This window comes from Micromys minutus (genome assembly GCF_963924665.1).
Source record: "Micromys minutus genome assembly, chromosome: 6".
NCBI lineage: Eukaryota > Metazoa > Chordata > Mammalia > Rodentia > Muridae > Micromys > Micromys minutus.
The window spans coordinates 77,438,653-77,459,427 of record NC_137975.1 but is presented as its reverse complement, the minus strand read 5'-3'; the positions used below and the strand labels follow the sequence as shown (position 1 = coordinate 77,459,427).

The following is a 20,775-nucleotide window of genomic DNA, read 5'->3' as shown; positions in this document are numbered from 1 at the left end:
CAGTGTATCTGGTTTAATTTGGAGATCTTTGATCCACTTACACTTGAGCTTTGTACAAGGAGATAAGAAAGGGTCTATTTTCATTCTTTTGCATGCTGAGTGCCAGTTGGACCAGCACCATTTGTTGAATAGGCTGTTCTTTTTCCATTGAATGTTTACTGCTCCTTTGTCAAAAATCAGGTGACCATATACATGAGGGCTCATTTCTGGATCTTCTATTCTATTCCATTGATCCACATGCCTATTTCTGTACCAGTACCATGCAGTTTTCAGCACAATTGCCTTGTAATATTGCTTGAGGTCAGAGATAGTGATTCCCGCAGATGTTTTTTTGTTGTTGAGGATGGATTTAGCTATTCTTGGTCTTTTGTTATTCTATATTAAATTGCACATTGATCTTTCCAATTCCATGAAGAACTGGGTTGGAATTTTGATGGGGATTGCGTTGAATCTGTAGATTGCTTTTGGTAGGATGGCCATTTTTAAGGTGTTGAACTTTCCAATCCATGAGCATGGGAGATCTTTCCATTTTCTGAGATCCTCCTCAATTTCTTTCTTTATAGGTTTGAAGTTCTTGTTGTACAGGTCTTTCACTTGCTTAGTTAGAGTCACACCAAGGTATTTCATAGTTTTTGTGACGTTTGTGAAGGGTACCTTTTCCCTAATTTCTTTCTCCTTATGTTTGTCCTTTGAGTATAGGAAGGCTACTGATTTCTTCTAGTTAATTTTGTATCCAGCCACTTTGCCGAACTTGTTTATCAGCTGTAGAATTCTCTGGTGGAATTTTTGGGGTCACTCAAGTACACTATCATGTCATCGTCAAAGAGTGATGTTTTTATCTCTTCCTTTCCGATTTTTTATTCCCTTGATCTCTTTTTGCTGTCTAATTGCTCCAGCCAGGAATTCCAGTACTATGTTGAATAGGTGGGGGGAGAGTGGGCAACCTTGTCGAGTCCTTGATTTTTGTGGGATTGGTTCAAGTTTCTCGCCATTAAGTTTGATGTTGGCTTTTGGTTTGCTGTATATTGCTTTCATTATGTTTAGATATGGACCTTGGATTCCTGTTCTTTCCAGGACTTTTAACATGAAGGGGTTTTATATTTTGTCAAATGCTTTCTCAGCATCTAGTGAAATGACCATGTGATTTTTTTTTTATGTCCTTGTACAAAAATCAAGTCCAAGTGGCTCAACAACCTTCACATAAAACTAGGTACACTAAAACTAATAGAACAGAAAGTAGGGAAGAGCTTAGAACACACATGAACAATGAAAAATCTCGTCAACAGAACACCAATGGCTTTTGCTCTAATATCTAGAATTGAAAAATGGGACCTCATGAAATTGAAAAGATTCTGTAAGGCAAAGGACACTATCAAGAGGACAAAACAGCAACCATAATATGATATAGGGCTAGAAACCAAGATATAAAAAGAACTCAAGGAGTTAAACTTCATATAATCAAGTAATCTATTTAAAAAAGGGCTATAGAGCTACACAAAGAATTCTTAAATGAGAAATACCAAATGGCTGAGAAGCACCTAAAAAATGTTCAACATCCTAATCATCAGGGAAATGCAAATCAAATCAACCCTGAGATTCCACTTTATTCCAGTCAGATAGTCTAAGATCAAAAACGCAGATGATAACAGATGCTGGCAAGAGAAAGGAGAAAGAGGAACCCTCCTCTATTCTTGGTAGAAATGCAAGCTGGTACATCCAAGCTGGAATTCAGTCTTTCAGTTCCTCAAAAAATTAGACAAAAAACCACCGGAATACCCACTTTTACAACTCCTAGGAAAATACTCAGAAGATGCTCCAACATATAACAGGAACACTTGATCCACCATGTTCATAGAAGCCTCCTGGGGATCCACCCCATATGCAGCCACCAAAGTCTAGCACTACTGCTGAAGCCAAAAATTACTTACTGGCAGGAGCCAGATAAGCTCCTGAAGAGAATCTGCCAGATTCATAGAGATACAGTTGAGGATGCTTGCAGCTAACCCTTGACTGAACACAGGGACCCTGATGAATAAAGTTAAGAAAGGTCTGAAGGAGCTGAATGGGTTTTCAACACCATGGGAAGAACAAGATTATTAACCAAGCAAACTCTTCAGAGATCCCAGGGACTAAAACACCAACCAATGAGTAAACATTGAGAGACTCATGACTCCAGTTGCATTTGTAACAGAGGATAAAATTGTCTGGCTTCAAAGGGAGAAGCAGACTTTAATTCAGTAAAGGCATGTTTTTCCAGAGTAGGGGAATGCAAGGGTGTTTGGGTGCAGAGGGTAATTGGGAGAGGGAACACCTTCATGGAAGCAGGTGGACAGGGGATGGGAGTAGGGTAAAGGAATAACATTTGAAATATAAATACAGAGAACATCCAATGAAAAAGAAAAAAAGTAAAATAAACATAGCAATAAAATGACCCCCAAGGAGAGATTACTATTCCCATAATACAGAGCATCATGCAACATCAATAGAAAATCTTTCTCTTGCAGTAGTTGGTAATTAAGAACAACACTGTAAAACAACTAGAACCCATATAGCTCACAAGGGGTAAACCACCAGCCACATATATAGCACAGGATGGCCTTATTGGGCATTAATGGGAGGAGAGGCCCTTTGTCCTATGTTGGCTTGATGCCCAAATGTAAAAAAATGACAGATTGGAGAGACATTAGTGGATATGTGAGTAGGGGAGAACCCTCATAGAAGCAGGGAAGGGGGGTGAGATAGTGTGACTCCAGAGAGAAACCAAGGAAAGGGGATAACATTTGAACTGCAAATGAAGAAAATATTCAATAAAAAGAAAGAAAGAATAAATGAATGGGAGGATGGTGGGAAGGAATGAGAAGGGAGGGAGGGAGGGAGGAAGAAAAAGTCTACAGCTAGATAATCTGCAGAGAATGAGAGACTCTGGAACTCTCAGCTCTAAATGGGAGTCTTTTCTTCTATGTTTTCCCTTCAAGTCTCAGGGATATAAGCAGAAAGTAGAAAGAAAGACTAAATCCAGATGTGATGAATGAGTCAGAGGAAATAGGATCTCTTAAAAAGAGCAGGATAGATGCACATATGAAGTCACACTGCACAGGTTCAAGCCAGAAAAGGTCTTAGCATCAATAAACAAAACTGGAAATGGGGTTCCACCCTTAACCAAAAAGCTGTCTGCATGTGATACCCAGTAACAAGGAAAAATCAGTTTTTCCAGTGGTTTCTTACAGATTGTATTAAGCACAGTTTAGGGCAGGCAACATACCCAGGAATAGCGGACCAATATAAAATAAACTCAATTGTACATTTCTAGGCTTTTTGTTTATTTTATTTCTTTATATATATATATATATATATATATATATATATATATATATATATATATATATTAAACTTTATTTTTAAAAACAAAAAGAAAAAAATTTAAACATTTTTGCATAAATGTATACAAAAATTGTGACAGTGCTTGACTTTTTTTTTTTTTTTTTAAGGTTTAATACTCTGCATTAAGGTCTTACTATTTATAATGAGCAAAAAGTACATGTAAAACAGGATGTAACCAAGAATTAGTCAACATTTTCTTGGTGTGTAAAGATTGAGCATGACGTTTTCTTTCTTTCTTTTTTTGGGGGGGTTGTTTGTTTGTTTGTTTTCTTTTCTTTTCTTTTTTTCTTGAACTTCACACAGTCCGTGAGTTGTTTCTGGGACAGTCCAAGCCTCTGGGGTTAGCATCCCAATATCAGTGACTGCATATTATGTCTGTTCTTTTGTGACTGGGTTATCTCACTCAGGATGATATTCTCTAGATGCAAACATTTTCTTAAGAATTTGGTTATGTTATTGTATCTGATAGCTGAGTAGTATTCCATTGTGTAAATGTACCACAATTTTTATATCCATTCATCTACTGAGGGACATCTGGGTTCTTTCCAACTTCTGGCTATTATAAATAGAGCTGCTATGAACATTGTGGTGCATGTATCTTTGTTGTATATTAAAGTGTTTCTGGGGTATATACCCAGAAGTGGAATAGCTGGGTCTTCAGGTTGTACTATGTCCAATTTTCTGAGGTATCACCAGACTGATTTCCAGAGACATTGTATCAGTTTACAACCCCACCAACAGTGGAGAAGTGTTCTTCTTTCTCCACAGCCTCACCATTATCTACTGTCATCTGAGTTTTGGATCTTGGCCAATCTGAATGGTGTGAGGTGGAATCTCAGGGTTGTTTTGATTTGCATTTCTCTGATGGCTAAAGATGTCGAGCACCTCCTCAGATATTTCTCAGCCATTCAATATTCCTCAATTGAGAATGTTTTGTTTAGCTCTGTACCCCATTTTTTAATAGGGTTGTTTGATTTTCTGGTGTATAGCGTTTTGATTTTTTGTATACCTTGGATATTAGGCCTCTATCTGATGTGGAGTTGGTAAAGATCTTTTTCCATTCTGTTGGCTGCCATTTTGTTTTCTTGACAATGTCTTTAGCCTTACAGAAACTTTGCAATCTCATTAAGTTTCATTTGTTAATCTTTGACCTTAGAGCTTGAGCCATTGGTGTTTTGTTCAGAAAATTTTCTCCTGTGCCTATGTGTTCTAAGGTTTTCCCTACTTTCTCATCTAATAGTTTCAGTGTATCTGGTTTAATGTGGTGATCTTTGATCCACTTACACACAGACAAAAGAATATTATTTTCTTAATTTATTTTAATTTTTGTATTTTTGGGCATTGTAGGTGTGTGTAATTGTTGTTGTTTGTATCCCTTTGCTTTTGTTTAATTAAAGAGAAAGAAAACAAAAGGAATGCAAAGTTTGGTAAGTAGGAAGGTTTGGAAAGTATATTGTAGGAATTGGGACAAAAGAAAAACATTATCAAAATACATTAGATAAAAATTTGTTTTTATGCATCTTAGAATGATGTAATGCTTCAATAAATATCCGGATGAATTTTATTGGTCCAACTTGAAAATAGTTCTAATTTAGAAATTGCTAGCATTTCATTTTAAAGAGTGTGAACATTTTGTTTTCTACCAACACAGTTTTATGTTTAACTCTGATAAATATTATATTTCCGGTAAGAGTATATTCATTAATTAATGAATTTTATACTTTGATTATGGTAATGTGGACTTTCATTACTTTCTGTGGAGCAAATTTTAGTTCAATAAAGTATAATTTATTTTTAAGCTTAACGTCTAATGTTGTAATATAGTACTTGGTACAACCTAACTTTATTGATATATTTCAATCAAAGAACATACGATGCATAAAATTTTAGGTTTGGACATTTTCAAAGAAAATGCATTTATTTATTTATTTTTTAGAAAGAGACCCATTATACCCACACATGCATTCAAAAGTTGTAAAGTTAAAAGAAGTTTCTCAGCAATTGAATGTCATGGACTACTTCCAAAACAGATAGGGTAGATTTGCATTTAGCAATCTTTACCAGTTATGCGACACCTCAGTGTTATCAGATGATATTTAGTGTAGACTGTGTCATCGCGTAGGCAATGAGAAAGGTTAAAAATTGCCAAAAATTTTTGACTTTTGTCATTTGATTTTATGGATAAAACATATTCCCAGCTGGGAAATTGTTCTTTCATCTTTGCTGTAGGATAGACCTGAAAATCAAAATAATAAACTGTTACTTGGTTATAATTTCAGTGTTCATTTCCTCATGTTTCTTATGAGTTCAGGTACAGAAATGCATTTAGGAATGCGCTACTTCTTTGAAGTTCTGGGTTCACATTATCTCAGGAAAGTGACTCACAAAAGGACTTTTAGAATCTATGGTGGACTCTCATGTGTACTTGTTCTAGCATGTCATTGGTCAAAGAGGGCATATGCTCTTTTAGCTGTAGAAGAAATATAAGAAATCTCTATTTGATTCTGTGAGAATGGAGGAGCTCATGTTTATTTCTCACTCAGGAACACTTTACATGTTCTTTTCTATACATTTCATAGAAGCACTGCTGTTCTTCTATACATTTCAACCCCACCCATCATTCACACAGTATATGTTTGAAAATGATAAAGGGATCAGATGGTTAATTAATATTCAGAGCCAAGGGATGACTCTAATTGAATGACTTGAGTTTTTTTCACTTCAACCAGGAAAGGTGTCCTCTAAGCACCTGAGAGGAACAGCTTTCTTCATTCTGAATCTCAGGGTGGGAGGGGATGAGAATAAGTATCTCCGAGAATGCTGGAGCTCCCAGCAACCTATTAGTGCTGTGGTTCTCAAACTCGGTAAAGCTGTGGCCTTTAATTATAATTTTTCATATGTGGTAACCCCAACCATAAAATGATTTTTGTTGGTTCATTATAACTGTAATTCTGTTACCATATTTATGTATAATGTAAATATCTGATATTCAAGATATATGATGTCCTATCCCTGTGAAAGGCAATATGCCTTCCCAAGAATTTATATCTACAAATTGAAAAACACTCTCTATGGGAATATTGTCTACAAGGTCAGATATCTATATGTCACTGGAGAAATGATCTATTTGAGAATTTTTTTTTATTGACACCTCTCACTTTTTTTTATGAATGACATTAACTAATGGGCAATTGCTCACCTTGTCGAGTATCTGCCTAAGATCTTGCAGGATTTCTCTGTTGTATGCTTGTATCTCTATAGCTTTTGCGAGAATATTTTCAGGAACACCTTTCATGGCTTTCAGTACAGACACTAGATTCTGTAGAGGGGTGATCCAGGAACCCACAAAGTTTATCAATGTTTTTAAATACTTTTTTGTCTGTGAAAACATAGTAAAACCATGGTATTAAAAATTTTTAGTGCAGAAGGTTTGCTGCATGTAATGACATGTAAAGAAGTATATATGTGTGTGTATATATGTATATATATATATGTAAATATATACATATATATTTATATATAGTTTCTCTGTTATGAATAATGCATTTAAAACTTAGTCTATTGTCGGCAAAGTTAAACAAATTATGATCTAAATCAATAATCATTATTCTGAGGTTAGGTCATTACATTTCGTTCTCCCCATTAAATTCAAAGAGTGTTCCTCTAACAAGATCACTATGTGATTATTTTTTTATCAACTGGTAAAGCAGGCCATGCTGAGACTCAATAATGGCCAATAATATTTGACTCAGGAAACATAGATTCAGCAGCTGAGGACAACTTTTTCAAATTATTTCTACTAATCTATTTATACACTCCAATAAATCATGACATCCATTAATGTCCATAATTATGATTTCTTTGTATATTTAAGAAATTAGAATAAAGATACAATAAGTAGAGCATGTTACTCATTCATATGCTTTCCTCTTTTCTCTGACACGACATGATATTAGTGTGTATAAGTGAAGAACATAGCATTGGGTTTAATAATAGAAACACTGTAAATAACAACAGAATTTTGCCACTCTTGTTTTCATTTGATTTAATATATATATTGTATTGATGTTTGTTAGTTACCCCAGTGGTCATGAATATAAAGATAGACTAGAGAACATCCATTACAGTGGAAAGAAGTAAAGGAAATTCAGGAAACATGCAGCCAAATGGTGACGCCACTTCATGGGAGCATGTGGTTATGGGATTAAGACTAATATCTGCATCTGGGTGAAGTGCACACTGGCATTCTTATTGTCTATGCAGGTGTACATATCCTGTACCAGTTTTTAAAACCTACTGTTTTGTTTTTATTGACTCAATACTATCTGGAGTTAATTATTTGTGAGAGTCATATATAGCAATATTAAAGGAATGTTATTTTGTGGCATACCTAGCAACACTGTAGCTCATTTCTTTGTCTCACTTTCTATTCTATTGTTTTAAACTAATATATAAATCAATCATATGATGATGCGCTATTACAGGGAATTACAATAAGGAGGTGATAACTACCATAAAGTAGAACCGCTATGATTAGTAGATTTCCGCATTATGAATGTTGCTATTCTTGCCTCCTAAAGAATATAAACTAGTATTTCATAAGACTGCTCTGCTCTGCTGGTTTTCAGTTAATGCATAGAGAATCATAGAGGGATAAATATATGGGTAAAAATAGAAATAGGACCAGTACACCTTTGAAAATCAAGAAGGCAGATTAGTGTTCAGTAACATAGGATGCCACCATGAAAAAGCCATTAGCAACACATAATTAATAAAGTACTGTTGTCATCCCTGATGTAGGAGTGAGTATCTAAACATATACAGCCAACTTATCACTGAGCATACTAAAAATTAGTATTTTAAATTTTATTGGCAAGCGATTACTAAAATACTATTCTCTAAATGTTCTATTAAATATCTCTTGTACTGTTATTGGGCAATTGGTTTTACTTATAAGTAACCAAAATATAATCTGATTATGTTTTATATTTCACCTCCATTTTTCCTGCATGCATAATTATTGAAACTATTATAAAGTCTGTCATATGTGACAGCACAACACACAAAAGGTATTTCTTCCAGTGTTTTAAGAAAACCAGGAATAACACTTACTTTCATATTGTCGTGTTCAGGTCCGTAAACTGGTGGGTTTGTGCTGTTAGAATGGCAGTGATTTTTGGCTCTGATAGCAGCTTGATTGCCCATATACATCAATGAAACCTGCAGAGAAAAAAAATCTCAGATTATAGTTTAGAAATTATATCAATAATTCAATGACCAGAATATAAATGTATTATATCAAATTTGTAGTTATAACAATACGTACTTCATAAAAACGGATATTAAGCAACTAAGAAACTAGCAATGAGTCAATTCTTTGTCTATTGTTTTTGCAAATTAGTTTTTTTCTTTTACTAACTTTTGAATATTTAAATTCTTTCTTTTTTTCTCTCCTTTCTTGGCCTGAACAGAACAATACTTTATGCTCTATGATCAAGAATCGATAAATGGAAATTAATGAGATTGCAAAGTTTCTGTAAGGCTAATGACACTGTCAAGAAAACAAAATGGCAGCCAACAGATTAGGAAAAGATCTTTACTAATCCCATATCTGATATAGGTCTAATATCCAATATATACAAAGAACTCAAGAAATTAGACTCCAGTGAATCAAACAATGGGGTACAATTCTAAACAAAGAATTCTCAATTGAGGAATATCAAATGGTGGAGAAGCATCTAAGAAAATGCTCAACATCCCTACTCATCAGGGAAATGCAAATCAAAACAACCCTGAGATTTTATCTCACACCAGTTAGAATGACTAAGATCAAAAATTCAGATGTCAACAGATGCTGGTGAAGATTCAGAGAAAGAGGAACACTCTTCCAGTTTTTGTGGGGTTGTAAGCTGGTAAAACCACTCTGGAAGTCAGTCTGGTAGTTCGATGGAAATTGGACATAGTACTACCTGAAGAACCAGTTATTCCACTTCTGGGCATGTACACTAAAGACATTCCTAGAAAATTTTACAAAATGATTGTATATAGAGAATATCATCCTAAGTGAGGTAACACAGTCACCAAAGAACAGACATAATATGCTGTCACTGATAATTGGTTCTAGCCCCAGAAAGCTCTGAATAACCAAGAAACAACTCACAGACCAGATAAAGCTCAAAGAAAGCCAAAAAGTGGAAGCCTCAGACCTTCGTAGTAAAAAAACAACAGTAAATGTATAGCACCTTCTCAGAGTGGGGTACTCCTAGACCTTAAGTCATTAATAACTCAAAATTTAAGAAGATAGCTCCTGTGTCAATTGTTGTTATTTAAAAATCATTATGTTTAATCTGTCATGCAGACCGCCAGCTCCTAAAGGTTGAAAAACTGGTGAGTAGGAGATCTAGGCATCCAGGGAGTAGAGAGATCTCTGTGGAGTGTGCACGAAAAGCGCACCCTCCGACCTGCTTGATCCAGGGACCAGGAACAGAACTTTGGAACTTCTATTTTCACCCAGTAGTGACATCAGGGTGCAGAACATAGCTGGGCCCATCTGCCACTCAGACTGGCAGCTCCTAAAGGTGGAAAAACTGGTGAGTAGGAGATCTAAGCATCCAGGGAGCAGGGAGATCTCTGCAGAGTGCTCATGGAAAGCGCACCCTCCGACCTGCCTGATCCAGGGACCAGAAACAGAATTTTGGAACTTCTGTTCCCACCCTGCGACTCTGAGGCAAAGAACAGGGCTCAGCCCATCTGCCACCTGGACCAGTGGAGATCCAAGGACACAGACCAGATACAAGGAAAAGGCGAGAACACATCAGTGACAACAAAATAGCAAGAGGAAAGCTAAAGAGTATATCCCAAGGAAACCAAGACAACCTGGCAACACCAGAACCCAGTTCTCCCATAACAGCAAACATTGGAACGCCAAACACTCCAGAAAAAGAAGACGAAGACCTGAAATCATACCTCAAGATGCTGATAGAGATACTTAAACAAAAACGGGAGGAAAAGCAAAAAGATTCAGAAGCTTTTAAAGAGGAAACAAGAAAAACACTCAAAGAACTCAAAGAACTAGAGGAAAACAGAACCAAAGAAATGAAGGAATGGAAGAGGAAAATTAAAACAAAAATTGACACAATAAAGAAAACACTAAAAGAGATAACCCTAGAGGCAGAACACCAAAAAAAGAAATCAGGAGTCACAGAAGCAAGCATTTCCAATAGATTACAAGAGATCAAAGAGAGAATCTCGGGGGCAGAAGACAACATTGCAAACATAGACAAAACAGCCAGAGAAGATGCAAAAAACAAAAAGCTCCTAACCCAAAATGTCCAGGAGATCCAGGACACAATGAGAAGACAGAACCTAAGAATAATAGGAATAGAAGAGGGAGAAGAGTATCAACTAAGAGGCACAGTAAATATCTTGAACAAAATCGTAGAAGAAAACTTCCCTATCCTTAAGAATTAGATGACCATGACCATAGAAGAAGCCTTCAGAACTCCAAATAGGTTGGACCAGAAAAGAAATACCTCCAGACACATAATAGTAAAAACATCAAGTGCCCAAAGCAAAGAAAGAATACTAAAAGCAGTAAGGGAAAAAGGTCAGGTAACATATAAAAGCAGGCCAATCAGAATCACACCCATTTTCGTAACAGAGACTATGAAAGCTAGAATAGCCTGGACAGGCATCATGCAGACCCTAAGAGAGCACAAGTGCCAGACCAAGCTGCTATACCCAGCAAAATTATAAATCACCATTGATGGAAAGATGAAGATATTTCAAGACAAATCTAAATTTACACAGTATCTGACCACAAACCCAGCACTACAACAAATTATAGGTGGAAAACCCAATACAATGAGGGAAAATACATCCTAGTAAAAACAAGAACTCCTAAATAAGAATACTAAAAGAAGAAAAAGACACAGACACAACTCAACCCACAAAAGCAAGAATGGCAGGAAAGAAAAACAACGATTCATTGATATATATTAACATAAATGGACTCAATTCCCCAATAAAGAGACATAGGCTGACTGGATAAATAAAAAAAAATCCAGCCTTTTGCTGCATACAGGAAACTCATCTCAGAGACAAAGTCACACACTATCTCAGAGTAAAAGGGTGGGAAAAAAACTTCCAAGCAAACAGCCCCAATAAGCAAGCTGGAGTGGCTAAACTAATATCGAGTAAAGTAAATTGCCAACAAAAAGTTATCAAAAACGATAAGGAAAAACACTTTTTACTCATTACCCGGAAAATCTGTCAGGAGGAACTCTCAATCCTTAACATATATGCTCCAAATAAAAAAGCACCCACATTCATAAAAGAAACCCAACTAAAGCTCAAAAAATACATTTCACCCCACACAATAATAGTGGGAGACTTTAATACCCCACTCTCATGAATGGACAGATCATGGAAACAGAAACTGAACAAGGACACTGCAAAACTAGCAGAGACTTTGAACTAACTAAAATTAATAGATATATACAGAACATATCATCATAAAATAAAAGAATAAACCTTCTTCTCAGCACCCCATGGTACCTTCTCGAAAATTGACAACATAATTGGACACAGAACGAGCATCAATCGATATAAGAAGATTGAAATACTCCCATGCATCCTCTCAGATCACCATGGTCTACAGCTGGTCTTTAACCACAACAAAGACAACAAAAAGCCCACATACACATAGAAACTAAACAACACTCTGTTAAACGATTGCAGGGTCAATGAAGAAATAAAGAATTTAAGGATTTTCTAGAATTCACCGAAAATGAAAACACAACATACCCAAACCTATGGGATGCAATGAAAGTGGTACTGAGAGGAAAACTCATAGTCCTAAGTGCTTCCAAAAAAAAAAAAAAAAAAAAAAAAAAAACTGAAGAGAGCTTACATCAGCAACCTGACAGCACAGCTAAAAGGCCTAGAACAAAAGGAAGCAGATATACCCAAGAAGAAGAGACGGCAAGAAATAATCAAAATTAGGGCATAAATAGACCAAATAGAAACAAAAAGAACCATTGAAAAAATCAACAAAACCAAGAATTGGTTCTTTGAGAAAATCAACAAGATTGATAAACCCCTAGCCAGACTAACTAGAGGGCAAAGAGAGAATATACAAATTAACAAAATCAGAAAAAAATTGGAGACATAACAACTGAAACTGAGGAAATTCAAGAAATCATCAGATCCTACTACAAAAACTTATACTCCACAAAATTAGAAAATCTGGAGGAAATAAATGAATTACTAGACAGATAGAAGATCCTAAAGTTAAACCAGGACCAAGTAAACCATCTAAATAACCCTATAACACCTAAAGAAATAGAAGAAGTCATCAAAAGCCTTCCAACCAAATAAAAAAATCACAGGTCCAGACGGGTTCATTGCAGAATTTTATCAGACATTTATTGCGGATATAACACCAATACTCTCCAAACTATTCAACAAGATAGAATCAGACAGAATACTACCTAACTCATATTTGGAGGCTACAATAACTCTCGTACGTAAAACACACAAATACCCTACAAGGAAAGAGAACTTCAGATCAATCTCACTTATGAACATTGATGCAAAAATACTCAACAAAATCCTTGCAAACAAAATCCAAGAACACATCAAAACGATCATTCATCATGACTAAGTTAACTTCATCCCTGGGATGCAGGGCTGATTTAATATAAGGAAATCGAGCAATGTAATCCACCATATAAACAAATTCGAAGAACAAAATCACATGGTCATCTCACTAAATGCTGAGAAAGCATTTGATAAAATTCAACACCCCTTCATGTTAAAAGTTTTGGAAAGAACAGGAATTCAAGTCCTTACCTAAACATAATAAAAGCTATACACAGCGAACCAACAGCCAACATCAAACTTAACTGTGGGAAACTTGAAGCAATCCCACTTAAATCAGGGACTCGAAAAGGCTGCCCATTCTCCCCCTACCTATTCAACATAGTACTGAAAGTCCTGGCTGGAGCAATTAGACAGCAAAAGGAGATTAAGTCGATACAAATCAGAAAGGAAGAGATTAAAACATCACTCTTTGCCGATGACATTATAGTATACTTAAGTGACCCCAAAAATTCCACCAGAGAACTCCTACAGCTGATAAACAAGTTCAGCAAAGTGGCTGGATACAAAATTAACTCAAACAAAGCAATAGCCTTCCTATACTTAAAGGACAAACATGTGAGGAAAGAAATTATGGAAAAGGTACTCTTCACAATCGTCACAAAAGCTATTAAATACCTTGGTGTGACTCTAACTAAGCACGTGAAGGACATGTAAGACAAGAACTTCAAACCGCTAAAGAAGGAAATTGAGGAGGATCTCAGAAAATGGAAAGATCTCCCATGCTCATGGATTGGAAAGATCAACATTTTAAAAATTGCCATCCTACTAAAAGCAATCTACAAATTAAACGCAATCCCCATCAAAATTTCAACACAGTTCTTCATGGAATTGGAAAGATCAATGTGCAATTTTATATGGAACACCAACAGAACTAGAATAGCGAAATCCATCCTCAACAACAAGAAAACATATATGGGAAGCACTATCCCTGACCTAAAGTTATATTACAAGGCAATTGTGCTGAAAACTGCATGGTATTGGTACAGAAATAGGCATGTGGATCAATGGAATAGAATAGAAGATTCAGAAATGAGCCCTCATGTATATGGTCACCTGATTTTTGACAACGGAGCAGTAAACATTCAATGGAAAAAGGACAGCCTATTCAACAAATGGTGCTGGTCCAACTGGCACTCAGCATGCAAAAGAATGAAAATAGACCCTTTCTTATCTCCTTGTACAAAGCTCAAGTGTAAGTGGATCAAAGATCTCCACATTAAACCAGACACACTGAAATTATTAGATGAGAAATTAGGGAAAACTTTAGAACATATAGGCACAGGAGAAAATTTTCTGAACAAAACACCAATTGCTCAAGCTCTAAGGTCAAAGATTAACAAATGGGACTTAATGAGATTGCAAAGTTTCTGTAAGGCGAAGGACATTGTCAAGAAAACAAAAAGGCAGCCAACAGAATGGGAAAAGAACTTTACCAACTCCACATCAGATAGAGGCCTAATATCTAAGGTATATAAAGAACTCAAAAATCTCGACATTAGAGAATCAAATAACCCTATTTAAAAATGGGGTACAGAACTAAACAAAACGTTCTCAACTGAGGAATATCGAATGGCTGAGGAATATATGTGGAAGTTCTCGACTTCCTTATCCATCAGGGAAATGCAAATCAAAACAACCCTGAGATTCCACCTCACACCAGTCAGTTTGGCCAAGATCCTAAACTCAAATGACAACAGATGCTGGTGAGGTTGCGGAGAAAAAGGAACACTTCTCCACTGTTGGTGGGGTTGTAAACTGATACAACCACTCTGCAAATCAGTCTGGCAATACCTCAGAAAATTGGATATAGTACTACCTGAAGACCCAGCTATTCCACTTCTGGGCATATACCCCAGACACACCTTAGTACACAACAAAGATATATGTACCACAATGTTCATAGCAGCTCTATTTATAATAGCCAGAAGCTGGAAAGAACCCAGATGTCTTTCAGAAGATGAATGGATACAAAAATTGTCAAATAATTACACAATGGAATGCTACTCAGCCACCAGAAACAACGACTTGACCAAATTCTTAAGAAAAGGGCTGCATCCAGAGAATATCATTCTGAGTGAGATAACCCAGTCACAAAAGAACAGACATAATATGCAGTCACTGATAATGGCATGCTAACCCCAGAGGCTCACACTGCCCCAGAAACAACTCACAGACTGTATGAAGTCCAAGAAATAAAGAAAACAAAACAAAACAAAACAAATCAAAAAAATCTTTAAACAACAAAAAACTTTGACGATTTCCATGTTACATTTTGTTTTACATGTACTTTATGTTCATTGTAACTATTAAGTTTTCAATGCATACTATCAAACCTTTAAAAAAATCAAGTACTGACTAATAAATATATTCATATAATTTTATGTAAAAATTATTTTAAAATCTGAAAAAAAGTACTGATAAAAATGTATTGTATAATTTTACACAAAAATGCTTCAAATCTGTACATTTATCTTTGTTTTGTAAAATAAAGTTGTTTAAAAAATTTATTATGTTTAATCTTTACACACCAAGAAAACTTTAACTATTTCTATGTTACATTTTGTTTTACTGTACTTAATGCTCATTGTAAATAGTCAGATCTCAATACATATTTACATGTACTTTATGATCATTGTAAATAGTAAGATGTCAATGAATATTATCAAACCTTGAAAAGAATCAAGTAGTGACAAAAATATAGTCATATAGTTATATGCTATAATGCTCTTTAATAATCTGTACATGTATCTCTGATTTTGTAAAATGAAGTTGTATGGGAAAAAAAGAAAGTAAGAAAGTACATATTAGCCAAGTATTTGTCTATATATTATTTATGCAAATTAGTTTGTTTTCTTTCACTAACTTTTCAATATTTAAATCTTTCCTATTTTTCTCTCCTTTCTTCTCACTTTTCCTAATTTTACTATTTGAAAGGCATACACTGAAAGGAGACAACTTATCAAGTACTGAGTGTTTTAATTATCATCTTTCTCTAGCATCTTAGCACAAAGCCACAAAACATGTACACTAGCCTTCCTATTTTGTGTCAATAAAACTGGTAAGCTCTTACCCAAACATCAGAATTATAGATTTATTAATGTAATGCTAAATACATATAAGTGTACAATTTATAATACTTTCAGAATAAAATTATGTTCATCATGACATAATAACTCATAAGAGCATATTTTTCCATAAACTCCATATGAAACTCAATCAAAATATATAATATTTATCAATTCATGTTTGTTAGATTTATTATTGCATGACTGTTGAATTATTAAATTTACTTAAATATTTTATACTGTAATATTTATTTTTAATAACAAACTATTTACTCAAAGGTTAATAGATTATTGTGTATTTTAAGAATTGAAGAAATGTCAGTTAAGAGCAGGAAATGCAAATATTGTATAATCCTTCCTCTTCTATGTTACTATTATTGAAATGAGACTCATTTGGAAAAGCAACCACAGCAAAATGAAATACTTACAATTTTTGCAAATTGTCCTTTTGAAAATGCATTTTCGTACTGTGTCATGTTAAGGAAAAAGATAGCATCTAGTTAATAAAGAACCAAAATGAAGGCATGTTTATTACAAACAGAGACACAATTTCTTGATGTTCATCATCTAGAAGATTTCCCTACATCTGTCACTTCTGTTTTTCCTGACCTTGAGACATGACCTGCAGCTATCAGCAAAATCTCAATGGATACATTTCTAATTCTGCCATGGCATTGAACAAATTCTATAACTGAAGACCTTCAAACCACAATTCCTAGTAATTTGCATTTTCTAGAAAACCTGGATTTATTTACGCCTTCCACTCTTCTTTCATTTCTTCCTCCTTTCCCTTCTTCTTCTCTTCCCTCCCTGCTTCTATGTTATCTTTCTTATCCTTTGTTTCTTTTTTGTTTGTTTCTTTGTTTCTTTTCTTTCTTCCTTCCTTCCTTCCTTCCTTCCTTCCTTTCTTTCTTTCTTTCTTTCTTTCTTTCTTTCTTTCTTTCTTTCTTTTCTTTCTTCTTTTGCCTCCTTCTGCTCTCCTGCCTTTCCTTCTTCTAATCCTCTTTCATTCCTTTTATCCATCTTTCCACCTTTTTTCCATACTTCCTTTTTTTTCTTCCATCCTTGGTTTTCCTTTTGTCTGCCTCATGATTTATTTTTTTCTTCCTTTTTTCTCATCCCATACTTCATTTTATCTATTTTATGAATATATACTTCACTGCAATGTATGTTTTGTACAGTGAGTATCAGCAAGGTGCTAAATGTACAGTAAATGGAAATTCATGATCCTGAATGTACCAACAGGTAATGAGATTTTTTCTCCTAGTATAAGGAGTTGGTGCATGCTTTACCTATGAAGGTGCGCTTTCTGATATATGACTCATGATGATTAGTGCTCAAGAACTAGGAAAACTCAAACATTAGCATGGATGTTGATATACTTACAAAATCTTCCTGTAATTTCTCAGAAAGAAAATTGATGATTTCAGCTTTCCGGATCACTTGGTTAAATGTATTCACAAAGGCATTTAAGCATTTCCCCCGTTCTGTGTCACATGCCGGAACTGATGCAGTTTTCTCCCACAGAAGCAAGAATGAAACCACCAGCAGCAGGAATGCCCCTGCTACACAGGAACAAGAGCCACTTAGAGTGATACAGTAAATCTGACTTTTCATAGACACAACTGATTGAGGAAAGTTTTATCTGACCAAAGTTTTCTTTAGTGAATGACTTGGCATTGAATGTCGAGAATGGCAGATAAAAGCCACTGTGAGTACTTAGTCCAGCAATTGTGTAGTTTTTAATAGTAGTTGAGCAGATGTTGGTTTTCCATTTTTATTGATTCAAAAGTGCTTCTGAATTTTACAAATGTTTGACACTGAATTAATTCTGCATTGTATTTTAAGTAATTTTAGGTGGTTTAGTTTGGTAGACATTTAAGCTCATTTTCAGATAACAGAACTCTTGATGAATTTGTAATTTTCAAACTGCATGTCTGACGTCAATGTTTTTGACACTGATGCAGCAAAGACCGCAGAGTTCACCTGCTTGCTTCTTCTACATTTTTGAGAAGATATGAACAGAGGAGGATAATGCATGCAGAAGAGGATGAGAATGTTAGCTTGAAAAATGTTGTCAGCTTGCAAACAATAACATTTGGTAAAACTCCATCAGAGTTCAGTGCATCAAAAATGTCAGATCATTTTTTAATGATGATCTTAATAATAATTCTGTGAGCAGATTTGATTCTTATAATTGTAGTCTCAATATATTCATAACAAAGACATCTTACATGGTGAAAATTTTTTCTAATGGAATCTTATTGATGATGTAGAAGTAAGAACATGAATTGTGTGTACTTTCTTCCTCATGTTGTCATAGCACTCCACATCTTTCCTGCAATGATCCTAGCCACTCTTCTGAAACCCACTTTTATCAAAGATCATCATTACTTGGAAAGAATGCATTTTAACACTATGCTGTCATAGCAGAAGCATTAGAAACTTGATTTAGTCTACTTTCCCTTTCTAGCACAATAATAAAAGGCATATGAACAGCACTAAAGGAATAACTGGTTGTCTATATGCATCTCCAAATGTAGCAATAATGACTAATGTAAAATGTCCCTGAATTTAAAAGTGACAATTGGAAAGGGTGTTTGTGAAGTTGGATGAGAAATATAATATAGTAATCATGTGCAAAATTCTTAAAAAATGGAAACAAAAAATGTTTTCCTGCTGGAAAGAATCCAGATGTCCTTCAACAGAGGAAGTGATACAGAAGATGCTGTACATATACATAATGGAGTATTACTCATCTATTAAAAGCACTGACTTCATGAACTTTCTAGGCAAATAGATGGAACTTGAAGCTATCATCCTTACATAAGTAGTACAGTCAGAAAATTGTTCTCATTGTATGGACTCACTTATTAAGATACTAGCCTCAAAAGCCTTTGGTCCAGTGTAGTCTCATTTTCTCAGTGTATGATGATGCCAAGGTGTTGAGGTGGGAAAGGCTTGTTGGGAGAGGGAACACCTTCATGGAGGAAATGGGAATGGGAGGGGGGAAGGGACTGTTGAAAATGGAAATCATCTGTATTATCAGTGAAGATAATACCCAAGAAAAAAGTTGAAAATAATGTCTTCCTGGTTCATTTAAAAATATTTTCATTATCATTTTCTGTTTTTTCTTTTAGGAAATATAACCTATGAAATATGGTACTTTATCACCATCCCATTACCCCTTCTTTGTGATGTCACTTAGTGTGTAATAAACTAGGAAACAGTATAAGACACAATCTGGCAACTTTGTCTACTTCACGCTTTGGAATGTAAAGATTCTTCAGATAAATTTCAATAGGAAAGATCATAGAAAATGTCCACAAACACATTTCTATTTTCCTTGCCTTAAGATAAGATGAATTGGACTCCTGATATATCCTCAATAATTTCTAATTTCTCAAGATGCAAAATATTTTCCCTTTAAGCTATAATATCTTTTCTGGAAGATATCCTATACTTCACAAACTGCTTCATGATTCCCCTTCTTTATATTCACTGGACTCCAGCAACACTTTTCTCCTTCTCCATCACTTCAATACAGAAGGTGACACAGATTATCTTGGAATATTGAAATATATCTCAATTCAATAGATGTTGAGTACTGCTAATCCAACTTTCTATTTTCCCCTCTACAATTTGTTTCTCATCAATATTTGTCCTTATCTGAAAGAATGAGCAAGAAAAAAATGGAGAAGAATCTGAGGAAAATGAGGCTATGGTGTGTTTATAGAAACAGGAGCCTATCAGGATGTCCACTGAGAAACGCAACAAGCAGCTGAGAGTCAGATGCTTATAGTTACACTCACCCAGTTAAGAGAAGCTGCTCACCCCCTGGTTGTATCACCTTTAGGAGAACTAGCAGTCTCAAGTAACCTGGACCTCAGATATCTCTCAGACACTGAGCCACCAAGCAGACAGCATATACCAGCTTATATGAGGTTCCCAACACATTATATACAGCAGAGGATGGAAAGGTTTGGACTCATTCAGAGAAAATCCACCTAACTCTCAAGAGACTGGAAGCCCCAAAGAGTAGGAAGGAATGGTGGGTTGGGGTTGGCATTGTTGGGGTGGGGTGGCCCAGGTATATGATGTGAAATAGCCATAGGGTGGACCAGGATGGGGTTAAAACCTGGGGTGTAAAAGAAATTATTGAAGAAAATATTTTAAAATATACTCAAATGTCTATTTTGATCTCTTGTCTTAGTAAACTTTTAACAAATAATTAATCACAAAAATTAGAAAATCAAAGTATGAAAAAGAATTACATTAAAATAAAGAATCACTAAACTGGATACTTTAACTTAGAGAACAGCAGGGAGTTTACTTACAGAACTTAGGTTGTCTTAATGGCAGCATTATTACCCAGGACTTCCCAAGCAGAATGAATTCTTTCTCTGAAGAACTGCTTTAAGGAGTCCTACATTTGGCTAGTTCTTCTCCCCATATATAGTTTAGCAGATTGCCTCAAGGGCATGCACTCATAGAACAGCAAGACGTCACATAGAGAATCCCTCATTCATGAACCATGTCTGTCTATCTTCAGGGAATGTTAACAATTTAATTACAACATGTTTATATGTGTCTGGATGATTTCATTTTGCTTATTTCTACATGTTGATTCTTGTTCAATTAAGTTTTGAAATATCTGAAGACATCT

At 35.2% G+C, this 20,775-nt stretch overlaps 1 protein-coding gene across 1 annotated transcript; it reads right to left on the bottom strand.

Moving 5' to 3' along the window:
• Nucleotides 1-5,428: 5,428 nt before the first annotated feature.
• LOC308422085 (prolactin-8A9-like) lies at nt 5,429-20,474 on the bottom strand (the record flags this gene model as incomplete). Its single annotated transcript, XM_080918539.1, has 5 exons — nt 5,429-5,617; nt 6,581-6,760; nt 8,494-8,601; nt 17,496-17,674; nt 20,447-20,474. 5 exons carry the CDS (start codon nt 20,472-20,474, stop codon nt 5,429-5,431), a joined length of 684 nt encoding a protein of 227 aa, XP_080774665.1.
• Nucleotides 20,475-20,775: the final 301 nt, after the last annotated feature.